This window comes from Neopelma chrysocephalum, unplaced genomic scaffold, assembly GCF_003984885.1.
Source record: "Neopelma chrysocephalum unplaced genomic scaffold, ASM398488v2 Primary Assembly neopelma1_108, whole genome shotgun sequence".
In the NCBI taxonomy this organism is placed as follows: Eukaryota; Metazoa; Chordata; class Aves; order Passeriformes; family Pipridae; genus Neopelma; species Neopelma chrysocephalum.
The window spans coordinates 572,068-589,031 of record NW_020897773.1 but is presented as its reverse complement, the minus strand read 5'-3'; the positions used below and the strand labels follow the sequence as shown (position 1 = coordinate 589,031).

The following is a 16,964-nucleotide window of genomic DNA, read 5'->3' as shown; positions in this document are numbered from 1 at the left end:
CTCATCATTGCTAGCGGAGTGGCAAACATACAAGGCAGGCAGTCTGCACTATCCACGGGATCCATGTGACATCTCACGTTTCTAGATCTAGGATTAAAGCAATACAAGTCTATTAGAAAAGTGCTTTTTATTTTCCAGTTAGTGAAAATTAACAGCTGAGCCAAACTGCTCAGCAGGGAGAGAACACAAACATAGTTCTGATCCTTCTCAAACGTCTGGCCCTAAACTATTTATAATCCTTCAGTATTTTATTTAACATGTGCGAGTAACTGCATCTATTTTTCTACTTACTCTGCTTTGAACATACTGTCTCTTCTCTCCTAATGTCCATACTGACCAAGAACAGCACTTCATCTAGTTCTCTTTATTTTAGCATCTTGTAAGTACTAATGATACCCTAGTGCATGTCTGTAATTAAGTATGCTAATGTTCTCTTCCTTCTGTTGAAGAATGATAGAAGGAAGGCAAAGAAGCTAAAGCATGGACTTTTGAAAACACTTAGGCACCAAATTCCCAGTGAAATCAAGGAATTCCAGGCTAAATCATGCCTCCAGCCACAGTGAAAGAGCTATCAGGATATTCTATCATATTCTGGCTTTCCCAGTTTAGCCTCATGCCCTCCATGGCTTTTGGCTATATTGAAAGTGAAATATACAGATTAGGATTATGAGTATGTATCAGAAAATGAGTATATTTACAAGATAGTAAAGAATGTTCATCTGAAATGTCTTTCCTGTGCTGTCATAGTTTATATTCCTTCCTGTTTAAGCAGCGTGAATGATATTGGCTGAGTTTTTTACGACTTGAGGAAAGCAAAACAGATCCAGTAACTATATGAGGACTTACAGGCTGAAGAGGAACAGTGGCCAGGCAATTAATCTCTTCTTAGTATAGGTTATAAGCCTGTATCGGAGTCAACAGAAGGGAACACATATCTGAGTCACAACAAATTCAGTGCAAAGTCTTACCAAAGCTTTCCTAAATTTAAAGTTGGCTTTAAGCATGCCTTTGCACTGAGTTATTAGTAGATGGTTTCCTCTGCCATCTCTTGATTGGAGGTATGCAATCTCCAGCTAAGATCAAGGGACAGATACTGTTACTTCAGCTGTAGCTGCTTAAACTGCCACAGTCAATTTTCCGATGGAGATGTCAATGTCCCAGAAGCCAGAAAAGTGAGAAGGGAAACCTCTCTACATTAGTCATCACAACCAGAAATTGCTGCCAGGCATCATCATGGTTGACTGGGGCAAAGTGAGGAGAGGCAGCAGCCAGTTCTCAAGATTCATCTGACTTCACCTGTCAGCCCCATTCCCAAATATAGCAGCTCTCAATGCTACAGAGCATGCAAGGACCTCTCTCATATTTTACATTCCTCAGATAATGCAAAAAGGAAGAAACATTGTGAACATTCAGCACATCCTTCAAAGAAGGGATCTAAATAGCACCATTTTGCAGTGGTTATTTAAATTTGCAAATATTATTTGCAAAAAAACCCAAAAAACATTCTGCAGCAAGAACATGTGCTCAAGGTGTTCCACAGTCAGCAAAGCTGTTGAGATTTTTAGACTGCTAAGGAGGAGTGCTATGGAATAGGACAGAAATCAGTGATGTGCTATGGTGAGCTGACTGGCTACCAGACAACCACCCAGCCACTCTCTCACTCCCCTTCCCCTCCATAGGACAGAGGGGGAAAATAAGATTAAAAAAAGTTTGTGTGTCGAGAGAAATAACAACAAGATCACTTACCATTACTGCCAGAGGTGAAACAGACTGGACTTGGGGAAAGTCAATTTACTGTCAATTAAAATAAGTTTGGATAGTGAGAAACAAAATACCACCCTCACCCCTTATTTTCCCCCTGCTCCTAGGTTCAACTTCACTCTTCCATTCCTGATTCCTCTACCTCTGCCCCACTCTGAACCGAGCAGGATGGATGGGGAATGACAGGAGTTGTGTTCAGTTCTCTGCAGTTCCTCTCTCCCACTCCTTTCTCAATGCTTTTCCCCAGGTCTGGTGCCAATTGTTCCACAGGCTGCAGTCCTTTGGGATAAATCTGCTCTAACATGGGCTCTCCACAAGTTGCAGTTCCTGTCAGGAGTTATGGTCCAGCATGGGCTCTCCATGCATGTCTCTCTTGCATGTTCTCACAGATGTGTCTCCCTCCTTCCTTGCAGTGCTCTGCTGCCCAAACCCTGCTACAAACACCCAACACTCATATACTTTGAAAAACAGCTAGCAGAGAGCTATGGGGAAGGGCAATGATGGAAATTACAGACTCAAGAGAAAGAGAGGAGGTCTAAGCTTCAAAAATGTACAACTTACATGAGACATGGTAGATGTACATGCACTAAGAAACTGTGTGGAGGTCAGAACTACCTGAGTTCTTGTAGGGACAAGATGAGATCCAAAAGGATGTGTGGGCAGTGCATGATGTATTTTGAAACTATTAAAGCAAATGCTTTGTTTTGCAAACCAGTTAATGGGTAGCTTTGATCTGACCTAACTTCAGATATCTGCAAGGGAAGTGTCTCAATCTGAGCCAGTTACCCTTTGCAGGCAAAAAAAAAAACCAAAAGAAAAAAAGAGACAGAGGCCCCTGGAGGGTGTGATTCACTTAACCTATTTTAAAGAGATGAGTCACATGCTGGTAGTGCCTTATTCCTCCCTACAGACTACAACGCCAACCAACTCGGATGCACAGGTAGATAGATGGATCCTATCTAATACATCCAATAAAAATAATGTTTGCTGTTAAGCTATTTTGGCTAAATAATACTATTAAAAATTATCTCCTGCTTTGGTGTATCAGCCAGCTAATCAACTCCTTTAGGAAGAGCTTTTGCTACAGGCCAGTTAGTGCTTTTAACTCTGTTCATTACAGATCTTCCTCTGAAACTTCTAGTACTGGACACAGTGTGAGGTAAAACAGAGCAAGGACTTTGTTCTGCAGGACTCCTATGCCCTCAGGGTAGAATACAGCCATGTTACTATGGATACAGAAGGATGACAGGACCTAAACTGTGGTTTATGGTAATACCAGTGCACCTATTTTTAAATAATATTTCTACTGTTCTTCCCTGATGATAAAGAGAAGTAAAGATGAGTTCTTTGTTCTGATCATTACAGTGTATCAAAATGACCTTGTCGTTGCCTGGAGGCTTTTGCAATGCTGATGAAATGCTCCTGCTGCAACAGCAGAAAGATGTCTAAATTTGATGTTTCTAGCTCCTTTCATATTGCTTTTCTTCTTGAGGGTATCTTTTTCCAACTTGACAGTGTTTGCAGGGCTCAGATGAGCCCTGTTGCTAAGAAACAAGTCCCAACTGTGCCTTTAAAACTCTGCCTTCAAACATACAACTCAAGGAAATATTTTTCTTTTTATTACACTGTATTGTGTGTTTTTATTAGGATTTCTTTTAACTAGGCTCTGACTCTTGAGGTTATATTATTATCACAACCTTCTGGGATAGGACTTTTTCTTTTTCCATTATCTGTACAGCGCCATGGTCATGTACATAGTTGTATAAATAATATATTTTTAAACTATTTTTTAAAGATCACTATAAGGCCCCATTTTGTGCACAACTGTGGTGCAAACAAGAAGGAATACAGTGGAGCCTACTTTCTGCAAATATTGGTTAATATTTGCACAGTATAAATCAGTGTTCTTTCAAATGGTAAATCTGGGGTGTATCTGTGCTTGCTTGGCTTGGGGTTTTGGTGTGGGTTTTCTTTTTTGCCATATACTAACTAAAACATGCTGAAGTCCCCTCTATGTGTACAAAATAGTGTAGCTTTCACAAGCATAAATCGGATCACAGAAACATGCCAGGGAGTAACCAGCACATCCAAACTAAAAACTGCCTTGTCCATCCTATGTGTTTACCATGTTCTCATTAATGCATGGCACAGACAACACCTTCCTTCTTGAAGAACACAAAGTCCAAGAGCGATAGGGGCAGTTCATTAATAACAGTTTTCTTGGAAGAGATTAACGGAAACGAAAGTATGGCTGCATTATTTGAGGCACTGAACTGCAAGAAGTCCATGGAGATTCTCTTGCCAGTTCTGCCACCAACTTCCCGGACAATCTTCAGCTGGTTATCTCCTCTGAATTCTCCATTCAGACTGCAAAGAGTCTAAGTGTGTGACATAACATTCATATCTTAACATTCCCTTCTATATCATAATGGGTCTAGTGTCATCAGCACTCCACAGTGCTACTGAAATAATCACCAAAGCCCTGCTTGACTACCTTCCTGGCATCTCTCACACCAGTAAATAGTGGACTTCTCGAGAAAACTTATTCCAGTGACTGTGATTTAAGTCTATCATGTCATTTACCTATCATTCCTTTTACAAAATGTACTAAAGAACATTTACTGGTCTGCGACAAAGTGTCATAAATACTTAAAAAACCCACATTTGTAGGGGAGAAAGCAGATTAAGTTTTAGGATGCAAGCTAATTTATTTTTAGCTTTGGTTGCTGGCTAATTTGGGAAATACAATTCTCAACGGGTGTCCTGCTTGGTACTGCAACTTGGCAAGAGTCTTCTCTGGCTTAAAGGGCAATGTAAGAGCTCAGCTCTGCAACTCTTCTTTACTGTAAGTAATACTTATTCACAGGAGCAACCTCAAGGGGCCAGCTCAATGTTACAAGAAGCAAAAAAGGTGAGCAGAGGTGAGACAAAATAGTTCTAGAGGCTCAACACCACATTGCTCTGCATATTGTGGATTCTCAGTTCTGACAAGTGAGTTGAGCTTGCAATGGGAACATTTTATACCTGTTTTGCGCTGGTTCAAATGACTGCTTGGTGTTCCAAGCAATGCGACCTGGGACCTACAGAGCAACTAGAAAGGGGACACCCTCTCTGTCCAGGTTCTGCCTTGGCACACAGAGTAAATGAGCACTGGAAGAACATCTCGTGGATTGAAAGCACTGATGTAAGAGCAGAACATATACACATATGGGACAGATTTTCTCTTGTACAACATACACCATGTTTTAGATAATATGCAGAAGAAAAATCTTTGGTTCCTTGTCAGTAATACTAAGAGTGGACTGTTACCATTCATTCATCACGGCTTCAGTAAAAGAAGGATTCACTGTGTAGCTTCTGAACAAGAGTGCTTCCTGGGAACTAATGCTTGGTCTAAATTCCATTCCCAGCTCCACCATGGGTTTCTTCTAAGCGTCAGCTGCACACGGCACAAGGAGACAGATCCTAATTTTAAATGCGTTGCCTTGAATCTGCCATCCAAAGTGGAAATACTGAGGCTTAACTCTGTCGGAAACAAGCATTTGCTTCTGGGCACCCTTGTGCATAAGGTGTTATTTGGATCAAGATGGGTTGGTGACACAGAATGGCTGAGCACAGAGTCCTCCCCATTGTGCTGTCCACACTCACGGCTTGGTTCCTCCTCTGCTCTGCACGTGTGCAGCTGTCTACACCTCTGCAGTGTGGGTGTGAAAGGAGGCTGACCTTTTGTGGCAATGCACGATGTGAGGGGCTAAGCCTCAAGGCACAAAAACCAGGTCACTATATACAGCTGACCAATGTAAACAAAAAGCAAGTTAAATCACCACAGGGAGTCAGCTCCAAAGGAGTCTCAGGATAATCCATTTCCACATTGTTTTTGTGGGAGGAGAAGGGGGACTGAGTGAGATAAGCACTCAGATGCAAGTCAGTGTATGAAATTACATTCTGGCTTTTAAAAGAGAAAATGAGAGAGCGTTTTTGTACTCACAATTGACAATGACTGTAGTCCCTGTGCTCTTTTCTCTCTTTTACATGAGACAAGAAACCATCCCACCAGCTCTCTGCAGCCACAATGAAATTTCAGTAGGAGGGGGAAAAAAATCTCGTGATGCTGAGTCTAAAACATTGTTTTTAAAAAAGTTTAGTGCTTGTTTTGTAAAAGCCTTGCTAAGCCTTCCCTGGTATTGATTAGTTTGTTGGGTGCAGAGCTACTGAAGAAAGACATGCAGCAAAAAAGCGTTATCATCCTTGCACTACAGGTAGGAAGATCTGGCAATGCTTTCACAATTAAGTAGATCTAGAGACGTAATTTGATGGCCAATCCAGAGAATCCACTCTAATCAAAGTGTCTAACTACATCAGAATCCATATTCCAACTCCTTTGATGGGTTACTTGGCAACTAGCCTGGTGCAAATGAGTTTGGAAACGGGTCTGATTTGTTGCAATCATTTTACAAAGACAGAAGGAAAGTATGGGGAACCATGACAATCTCAGAGCTAGAGAGGAATTTTCTTCTGGCTACACCTCACAAATGTCTCAATTTTTGACCAGTCCTTTCTCACAGTTCTAAATCCTTTGTGAACCCCTCCTACTAAGACAGCAACTCCAGAGTGTGTTGCAGGGCTATGAGAGTTGTATGTCCTTACAGCTGTTTTGTATATGTAGATCCAAGGAGGTCCACCTCTACTTTTAACCGGAATTTAGTCTTCAGATTCTTGGAACCAATTTTCAGTGGAAAGGAAACTTAAAGCCACCTGAATCCAAAACAGTGTTTGCAAGAAGACATGAAAAAAAATTACAGGAAATATAAATACATATACCTTGATCCAAGAGCTTATTTTATCTTAGTATAAAGAACCCAGTCCAGAGCACTACTGGTGAGATGTCTGACTTCATGGGCCTCTCTGCATATTGATTTCTGTGGTGTCAAGTTGCCATCTCCTTTCCCCACACAGCATAGCAAATACAATGTTGGATAGTCATATACAAAATATCATGTTTATGGAAATCAAATTGTCATGGCAACAGAAGAGGTCTTGCAAGTATTTTAAAAATAGCAAATTAACAAAGCCAATTTATAAAATCTAAACCCCATTCTTTTATGAATGTACTTAAGCAGATACAACAAATGGTTTTCTACCTACATAAGGCTTTCCTTTAAAGCCGTCATCTCACTTCACCATATTGGCATATGGAGTAGATATGCATTATATTTTAGACTTAAACAGCAAAACTATTTCAGCTGGACAGTGTCATACTAATGTGATCACTGGGGCTTATTTCAGGTAAAATATTTTCATAAAAACTTAATGATTCATATTTTGTAAAATGACTCAACTTTTTAACACAGTGAACTTCAAACAATGGCTCATTAGTCTTCAATAAATCTTCGTTCTTCAAAGGCTTATTAACACTAACACTTACTTGTGTTTTAAATGAAACAAAATTATTATCCACAATTTGTAAGTTTTGTGTGGATATTCTTCAGTGCTTGTGGCAAACTAAGAGTTCAGCCTAGACAAATGACAAGCTGGTGAGATGCTGGATAATGATGTTTAAATTCATGTTCCAAAGGATGGCAGCCTTAGACCCCTGTTCCTTGTATAAGCATTATTACTGAAGTTGGAAATGTACAGGATGAACCCCTGCAGAGAATGTGATTATGTTTCCAAGAGTTCCTCTATCGATTGTATTCACCCTTTCCTCTAACAAGATTTGACCATGATCCACTCCAGGCATATCCTTTGGGTATGTTGATACTGGAATTTTTAATTTAAGTTAGTGTATTGCCCATCAGTTTTCATCAAGCATCTCATTTGTATTTACTAGTCTGCATATTTCATGATGATATGCTCAAAGACATGGGTGTCCATGGTTTTGTCTAGTTGGGCAGAATTGTAAGTTAGTTAACAATGTATCCTCTTTTTGAAATTTAAGAGCTGGGTATAATATTGGCATCCTTCAGTGCTGAAAAGTCATGACTCAGGTTTTCCAAAACTGAGATCATTAAAAAAAAAAAAAGTTCATTCTTTCTTCCCCCAGCCTTCCCTTTTTTGTTTTTTTTTGGGTTTTGTTTTTTTTTTTGAGAAAGGATCATTATCTTCAAATCCTGCTCCAAAGCCATAGGAGTTAAATTTTTTTCTTTTCCTGAAAGCAGAGATTCTCATCTAATCGAGAGCCTTGGGGATAGGGTTCTAAGGAAACACAAAATATTGTGTTAGTCAGGATTGCACTGCAAGACCTTTTGAGGGGCTGTCAAGTAATTAGAAATTGTTTGGTCTGTAACTCCTTTGGAATGGAAACACTGAGCTTTGAACTGCCTTTATTACAAAAACTACATTGTTGGAGGAAGGAGCGTGAGAGCAGCTTTTAAGTGGTAAGATGGAGAGAAAACAAACCGTGGAAATGAGTATTTTAAATCAAATATTCAAGTTCTGTCCACTTATGTTTTCCTTTACTCTACACAGAATGAAACCTAAGTTTATAACATCAGAAATCAACAAGTGAAATACAACTAGGTAGAACAGCATGTGATTGTTCTCAAGTTCTGACAGTATTTTCAAATGCTCAAAAACCCTGTGAAGAGGAAGAGAGGTTAATTCCTTCCTTTAATGAAAAAGCTCCCAACCTTCAGCAGAACCAAGGAAACCGAGGTTTCACATTCCTGCAATCCCTAAAGCAAGCTCAATGAACACAAACATTTCTTTTTCAGGTGAGGCTGGGCCCGTGCTGATGCCATGTCCTGGGTCTGACTTGTACTCGGTGATGCCTAAGGTTGCTGTGTGATGCTCTCTCCAGCTCTTTGCTAAGTAACGCTGCTGCCACACCAGCTTCCCTACATGTGCATAGCACAAGTGCTCCAGGTCACAGATCAACATCTGAAGCTCTAACTGCAGCTTCAGGTAAGATGTTGGACTGACCTGGGGTAGCTGCAGCAGAGGTGGGCACTCCCTCCTGCTTCCCTTGCTGCTGGAGCTGTAACTTCCAGCAGAAATTGTGTAAGGCACAGATAATGTTTTTAATTGCCCGTAAGGTTTGCCAGATGCCAGAACTTTTATACTAATAAAATCCCAAAAACTGGACATAGGTACAACACCCTAAACTGGCTTACCTTCTTTCAGATATGGTCTGGAAGGAATGTCCTGTGAGGAGCAGCTGAGGACTCTGGGCTTGTCTAGTTTGGAGAAAAGGAGGCTGAGGGGCAACCTCATTGCTCTCTACAGCTTCCTGAGGAAGAGAAGTGGGCAGGGAGATCCTATCTCTTCTCCCTGAGATCTTGCGATAGGATGCATGGGAATGATCCAAAGCTGCACCAGGGTAGGTTCAGACTGGACATTAGGAAGCATTTCTTTATCAAGAGGATGGTCAAATACTGGAACAGGCTTCCTATAGAAGCAGTTGATGCCCCAAGCCTGTCAGTGTTTAAAAGGCATTTGGATAATGGCCTTAATAACATGCTTTAACTTGATCAGCCCTGAGTTGGTCAGGCAGTTGGACAAGATGATCATTTCACGTCACTTAGAACTGAAACGGTCTCTTCTTTGATTCTGTGACCATCATCTTTGCACAGCGCTCCAACCAAGTTTGCAGGCATCCACTGCGGTGCTGCAACTGTATAACTTTAAAGTTGTAAAGTTCTGAAATGAAGTCAGTCCAAAAACTGAAGGAATTCAGAATTCCAAATTCTGAGGGAATGTTATATATCAGCTTGATTTTATATCTCATAGAAAGTAAGAAAAGAAGCTCTTTTCCTGTTTTCCTTTCCAGGTTACCTCTAAATATAAGTTTTCATAAATCAGTTGCAAACTCCAGTCCCTTTGAAAAACTTTAGGCCTATTTTAGAATCCCATTACCATCCAATCATTTGTTTCTCCACAAAATTCAAAACTGGATAAAGATTCTAAAATTCACCTTTGTGCTTTGTGCCAGCCACTGCCACCTACGGGTGTGTTTGTGTTCAGGGCACTGCACACAATTTGATGGGTAAGAAAGAGCCTGAGGAACCTGGTTTCTGCTTCCCACTCATCCATGGATGATCTTGAACAGCTCCACAAACTCTGAATGTTCTTTTTGTGGTGTAGAGAATAAATGGCAGCAAAATGCTGCAGGCAATGATGCTTTATCAGACTTTGTAAATCACACCCACTGATTCAGAGGAGGAGAACAATTCACCTCTATCCTGCAACCCAGACTAGCCAAAATTCACCTGTTAAAAGCACTCTCCTCATTCAAGTTACTTTTGTCTTTAAATCCTTTCATTCATTTGCTCTCTTGCTGCAAGAAGTTCCAGTTCTTTTGCCTTCTCACCAAATCTCTGTGAATGTACTTTTCTCCTCCTGGACTTGATTCTCTATTTTCCCCCATGTCACACCCTTCATCTGGAACAGCTTTCTAGACTTAAAATTCAGTTGGTTTACTTGGCCATTTAACAGCTCTTCTCTGCTGTCTGCTCTCACCTTCACTCTTAATCTTCAAGTACATCTGTCCAAATTGCATTAAATGACAAACACAATTACAAGATGCTGAGCAAACCCTGTCTCCTTACATGTTCATTAAGTAATGAATACCTCCACAGAGCTGCTTCAACCACAGCAGTGAACAAAAAGCACTGAACAAAAATGTCCCTGGCCATTTCTTTTGTCTTCTATTCTCATGGAAACAGAAGGCACGAGGGAGGTAAGAGAACCTTCTTTGCATTTTAGCTGGTCTGGCACTGACAGCAATTCAAAGGCAGCAGCACTAGGTTAGTGCACAGACTGACAGTGAAACGAACCAAAAAGTCATTTTAAATGCAAGTGGAGCTCAACAGCTGACTTTTACCAACTGTAACAAATGAAGAGCAAAAACTAACCAAAGGACATAAACAGTGCTAAATATTTGGAGTGTGACTTGAGGCTGTGGTCATGAACAAGGCCCTGCTGCGCTTTTGCTGTGTATGCATTTGTAAACCAAGGCTCACTGGAGGATGATGAGTATGACAGCACGTACTTGTGTGACCACTGTGGCTAAGCAGATAAACTCAAGGAAGGGATCCAGAGTCACACAAAGGAGAGGGAGGAATAAGATTATATTAAGTATTCAGGCAAGTGTGGGCAAAGCAAAAAGCAGCTTTCTTCCAAAAATACATCAGGGCATGCCATTGGATGCTGGATTAAAACTGAGGGGCCAGATCAGGTCCCTCAGCAGAGATAGTACCTGTTTTTTGGGGGTGTTTTCTGCTGATCAAGTACACTGGCTGGAGTTGTCTCAACCAAGGAGCTACAAACTTGAAATATTTCAGCATTTATTGAGATCACAAATTAGCTGTGAATCTCTTTTGCGTTTTCCAAGCTTGTTTATCATTCTAGATGGTCCAGACACTTCATGGCACAAAGATATTCCAGACTACCCTGTGCTGGCAAGATCGTTGAGTGACTGTTAAACACCATCAGCCAAGTAAGTTATATAAGACATTCAGATTTCTTGCTTAAATCTCTCTTGTTAAAAAAAAAAAAAGGGAGGAAGTCAATGGCCTTCAACATACTGACAAGAACAAGGCCCCGCAGGAGGTGCTGAAACCTGAGATCCCGTTGTTCTTGTGCCCAGCTTTACCTCACTGAGGATCATCTACTGCACAGCTGATAACACTGCTACCACCAACAGAGCAGTAACCTGGATGCACACATTTTATCACAGGTCTCATTTTCCACCTTGCACAAGCAGATGAACAAATTACCATAAAGAACTTCTTGACCTTTTCAGTGGAAAATACAAAACCCAACAGAGTGAAGTCTACTGGCAAATAGGTTTGCTTTGTTTAATTATGTTCCCATGAATAAATGGCTTGTGTCTGCAGATTACCAGCAGTCTATACGTCACAGGCTGAAAGGCAATGTTAGCTAAAGAATTGCAGCAGTAAAGTTCACAAACACAAATTCATATAAACACTTGAGAAAAACCTTTGTTTTCCTCAAATGAGCTTGTAAATCACACAGATTCATTGGTTTGCATGTCTATAAGAAAAAAATAATTAAAAAGGATCATAAATACCAAAGCAAGTTTGAGATTTTAATGCACAGATGTCTGAAAGCCCCAATTTCTTTTCTGCAGTGTTTTCCTACTGTAGATAAGAAAATCTATTTTTTCCCTTGAAATTCTTTGTTTCAATAATGAAAGCAATGGATGTTTGCTTGAGGCATCTATTTACCATTCCAACCACAAAAATAAAATGGGTATTGATAATTTTATGCAGACCTTATCCCTGCAACTTTCTCAGCTGTTGTGTTCTGTACTTCTGTTCAGCTCTTTGGAGAGCTCATTCTGCTCGAGAGAGGCATGGTGTATAATGAGAAGATGCTTGGCTTCAATGAATCGAACATTAGAGCCATATTCACACAGCTGAAGGTACAGCCCTTGAACTCTACCAAGACCAAAGCAGAATAAACAGATGGCAGAAGACTCGTGACAGGGAGCTGACATACTCAGGGACAGGGAGAGCTGCACTGTGTAACCGTGGAAGAAAAAAGTTCAGTGGGCTGGGAATCACCCCTTCTTTCTCTAGCTGCTGTGAGAAGCTGTCACTCATGATCTCCTCCACCGGCTATGTCATGGCACATGGGTGGCTGCTCCCCTATCTAGCACTAACATAATTTCATGCTACGTATTTCAATTACTCCCTGCATAAAAATAGTACACATGTATAATTCAGGCTGTGATCCAGAAGTCCACCCCCTTCCTGACAGGAGGGATTAATCTTGGAGAATACCTCATACTTTCAGATAATTTCACTCCCTTCTCACATTTCCCTCAAGTTCTCCCCCTTCGTTTACCCCCTCCCACACACGTGATGTCGAGAGAAGGAAAAACAGATAGGAAGGAGGGCAAGATTCCCATGTATCAGCTCAGGGAATGACAGGGAGCCAGATCTTCTCCCACGCTGACTGGCACACGGCAGCTCCAAGGGAACACAGTCTGCCAGCTAAAGGGCATGGCCAGCCCCTTCTCTCAGCTGCCATCTGCAGCACGTACCGGCTGGAGGTGCACACTGCTCAGTCCTGCGGGAACCGGATACACCACCATTTATCTCTGCTGAGATCATCATCTTCCATTCTCCAGAGTTCATCATGGCATGATTTGGCCCTGATGCTCCAGAGCCCAGAAGCCCAAAGCCAAAGCAGAGGTTACAGTGTCTGTGGCTCAGGGTGCCTCTGGCAGAGCTGGAACGCTGGTAGCCAAGGCACGATGGCTTTTGCCACAGGACTCGCTGAGTCTTGCCTCTTCTTCCTTTTGTACTATCTGCTCTTTTCATGAACCTGAGCTAGGGACACCTTCATTACAGCTCAGCCCTACAGCCCTATAAGACACAGATGAGAAAAACCACACTGGACCATGGAAAACTGATCCAGAAAATCTCCAAGGGCTTGCTTCTATCGCAGTGAATGGAAGCACAGTGTAATTTCAAGGCTGTTCTGCAAAACAGATTACAAGTAGATGGGCTAATCAAGCTTTTTGACATTGTATTTAGTCTGAATTTTAAGTTTTGGCAAGGCAAAAGTTAACATATCCTCTGGGTATGAACAAATTCCTATGAGTCTTTTGTAACATATATGGAAAGAGTAGTCAAACCCCAGTTTACAATGCATCTCAAAACCTGCAGTTCTGGGTTACTACATAAATCTTTGAAAATTAACCAACTGAAAAAATAAAATTACTATAAACAAAGAAAAAGTGTTATGTTTCCTGTCCAAATGGAGCACTACTGCAAAAAGGAAAAATAAACTTGATATTTAAAAATTCTCAGATTTCATCCTCATAGATGACTTCCATAAAATAGGAAAGATAAATTAACTAAAAAAAGCAGAGACTTTCAGATGCTGAGAAGAGTCCCTGAGGATTTGGTAGCCTGAATCAGAGCACAATTTCTATTTGGGCATCACTGGTCTGAGGTACTGGGCACTAATGAAACCTCAAACGCACCCGTCTCCAAGCAGTGGAAAACTTGGTTTATTCAGTGCTGACCACATCCTTGCCTTATTTCGATGGTTTCTGACCCTTCATTGCAATCGCACTGCAGACTCTACACATGAATGACAACTACAGGCAAAATGATAAGGGGTGAATTCAGGGACTGAAAAATAGAGAACTTCCATTACCATCTAAACACAGTCACATTCTCTACCTCAGCAGGCAGAATATACAGCAAACCAGTGAAACATCATTTTTACATGTTATAAATCTGGAAATGATGGGAATTTTGTCATTTACATCACAGAGAACAGGCTCATAACCTTGATGTGAATAATTCACACCACCCCAAATCTTATTTATTTTTATAACTGTTGCTCAGTTCATTGAGATTGCTGAAATACAACAATGGCACAAGATCTCTTTTTACCTTGAATATTTCTGCCTGTAGATTTGTGTTCCTTCTGTTTCCCCTCGTGTGTAGGCTACGTGATATACGACAGGATATGGCTGAAATTGTAAACAGCTTCACTCTAAGTAGGTGTATTATCTCAGAGTAAATTTTCTATCAAAATGCATACGCTATTAGCAGCTTCTTCAAGAGAATGGTTCATTTATGCATGAACTCAGTGCCATGCTTCGCATACAGAGTTTGGGATGCATCTCCAAAACACTGCATTTCGCCAGCCTGTGGGAATGTCACATGGAAGGATTTCTTTTGATTTGTAGTTTGTTTGTTTTGCTACTTTTTCAACAGGGTATAAGTAGAAACAGTGGTATAGACAGCCAGAAAGTGCTACTGAAATCAGCGTACCAAACACAAACCAAGTTTAATAAAAATCTCCACCAGTTAAAAAAAACCAAAATGGAATTAAAACCATTTTAGGGTGATCCAGCCAGTCAGTGATAGCACAACCACATGGCTGCAAAGTCCAGATTCAACTCTCAATTCTTCAAGCCAGCCTGGACTGGGACCCTACACGCTCACCTGTAGCAAGGATGTGCTATCTGCTGTCCTTGTTTACACTCCTTCCGTGTGAGGGAAGGCACAACACTGGTGCTTCCAGCAGACCTGCAGCAGCAGCCAGAGCAGAGCTCTGGGCAGATAACCACACTTCCAGCCAATTCTGACATGAGGATGTCTCATGGGCACCTCCCCTACTGGGCTGAAGGAAAAAAATGGAGGGTTTTCTAGTGTGCTGTCAAAAGCGATACAGTATGAAGTATAAGATCATTCAAAGGAGGAAAAGGGCATGGTAAGTCAGTTTTTTCCCTGTACGTCTACAGTGAAGATGTAGTGTCTTCAATGCCAACAGAAAAGTACATTCGCTTTGAAAACTCTGGCTTTGAGCATCTCTCTCTGAAGACAGTGGGAAAGTAAGTGCTAAATAACAACAACCTAAAACACCATGAAAGCACTCAACTCGAGAGTTTCTCTTTGATTCATCACTCCAGGTTCTTCAGGTGGTTGCACACAAGGGATGTGCAAACAACACACCCGAGCACAATGCATTGCATCTGAAAGCACATACAGCAATGCCAGTCCTTCCACAGCAAAACTCTGCAGGTATTTCAAAAGGTACAAGCTTTCCTCTGGAATACATCCACAGGTTAAGAGCAAGCACACTGGAATAGTAATGGCTTGTGTTATGTTGCACAGTGTACCACTCACTCTTAGGTAATACTTCAGAATTACTTAAGAAGAACTTTTAGAATTTCATATTTGTTACAGAATTAAGCCACCTGAAACACATGAAGCAAATAAAGGCAGGGCAGTAGCTCTTCAAAAGCAGGTCTAGGTGGGGGATACTCCCCTATCACAAGGAAGGCTTCTGCAGTGCCCACAGGAGCAGAAATAGCAGCCAGGAATAGAATATGGGAGACTCGAGGTATGGATTAATGAGGGCTTTATTTTGTCTGGAGTTTTGTAAAGGTGATTGCTTTGCTTGCAGCTAGAATACTTGTATTTAGCCTTGTGTTCCAGGTGCCTTCGTAGCGTTCAAACTTTAGGCTCCTGTTGCAGCAAGCATTTCCTAATTAAAAAGGAGGAACGGCAAATATAGAGGGAACTGTAGTCACAGCTTAGGGATGCGTTACCTGAGCCGCTCACCAGTGATTTAGTATTGAGAAACCGTGAATCCACAGTTTCTCCGGGGAAACAGTTCCAACATTTTTCAGAGATCTCCTTAGGAAACGCGGGAAGGTGGGCTCTGAAAGCTCGCCTTAGCTGGCGAGCGATGCGGTCACTATGAGCCTTGGTCCTCTCTGACTAAAATCACAATTCGCGAGAGCCCGAACAGCCGAAGCCCTTCTCCTAAAGCGCACGATTCCCCGCCTGGCGAGAACGGAGCGGCCGGAACGCGCGGGGGATGCTCAGCCCCCGGGGCCGGGGAATTCATTTCCCCTGCCTCGCAGAGTCACGGAGCGCTGCCCTGCGGGCGAGAACGGAGCGGAGTCGGGCGGGTGCCCCAGCCCCGGTCCCCGACTGCCGTCGGGGAGAAGCGCAACCCTCGCGGCGGCGGCTACCCGAGGACCCCGCAGGGCGCTGCCCCGGCCCCCGACGCAAAACTTTCCGCCGGGGCGCAGGGGCTCGCTGCCTGCTTGCCTGCTTCCATCCGTCCACCCATCCATCCATCCCTCCCTTCCCGCGGCGCCGTCGGGGAAAGTTGCCGGCGCGGCGGGGTCCGGCACCGGGCGAAGCAGTGGCAGGTGGGGAGAGGGACCCCCTGCCCCGGCCGCCCTCCCTCCATTCCTCCCGCCGCGCTCCTTACCCAGCCCCGGCACGAAGGTGTTGAGGAAGAGGCAGATGACAGCCACGGGGAACGGCATGTAGGGGATGGCGGCGCGCAGGGGGCCCTTCTTCTCCCGGACCTGCACCACCACCCCGCTGGAAGGGGCCGCGCCGCCCCGGCTGGGCTCCGCGGCCGCCGCGCTCTCGCCGTCCTTGGGCGAGGGATCCATGGCCGGCGCGGCGGAGCCCGGCGGGATCACAGCTCCCGCCGCCCAGCGCGCTCCCGCCGCCGCCGCGCGGCCCCGCCTGCCCGCCCCCCCGCGCGGACCCCTCCCCTCCCTCCTCCCCCCCCTCGCTGGGATGGAGCCCGGGAGCCTTCCGATGCGCGCTCCTTCACGGACCGCTTCCCGAGGAGCGGGAGCCTGGAGGTGCGCGCCCCTCGCCAGGCTGCGGATCGCCCTGTCCCGCCTGGGCAGTAAGGAGAGAGGGCAAGGAGCTGTCCCGTTCTCCCTCTGGAAGGGAAAGAGA

General features: G+C 43.2%; 1 protein-coding gene across 7 annotated transcripts in view; it reads right to left on the bottom strand.

Moving 5' to 3' along the window:
- STUM (stum, mechanosensory transduction mediator homolog) overlaps positions 1-16,704 on the bottom strand; it is a 48,047-nt gene extending 31,343 nt beyond the window's left edge. For all 7 annotated transcript variants that reach the window (XM_027696510.1, XM_027696507.1, XM_027696508.1 and 4 more), the window contains exon 1: positions 16,477-16,704. In XM_027696510.1, coding sequence (XP_027552311.1) covers positions 16,477-16,666 — 190 coding nt within the window. In that variant the 5' untranslated portion in view covers positions 16,667-16,704. The remainder of the gene's footprint in view (positions 1-16,476) is intronic.
- Positions 16,705-16,964: the final 260 nt, after the last annotated feature.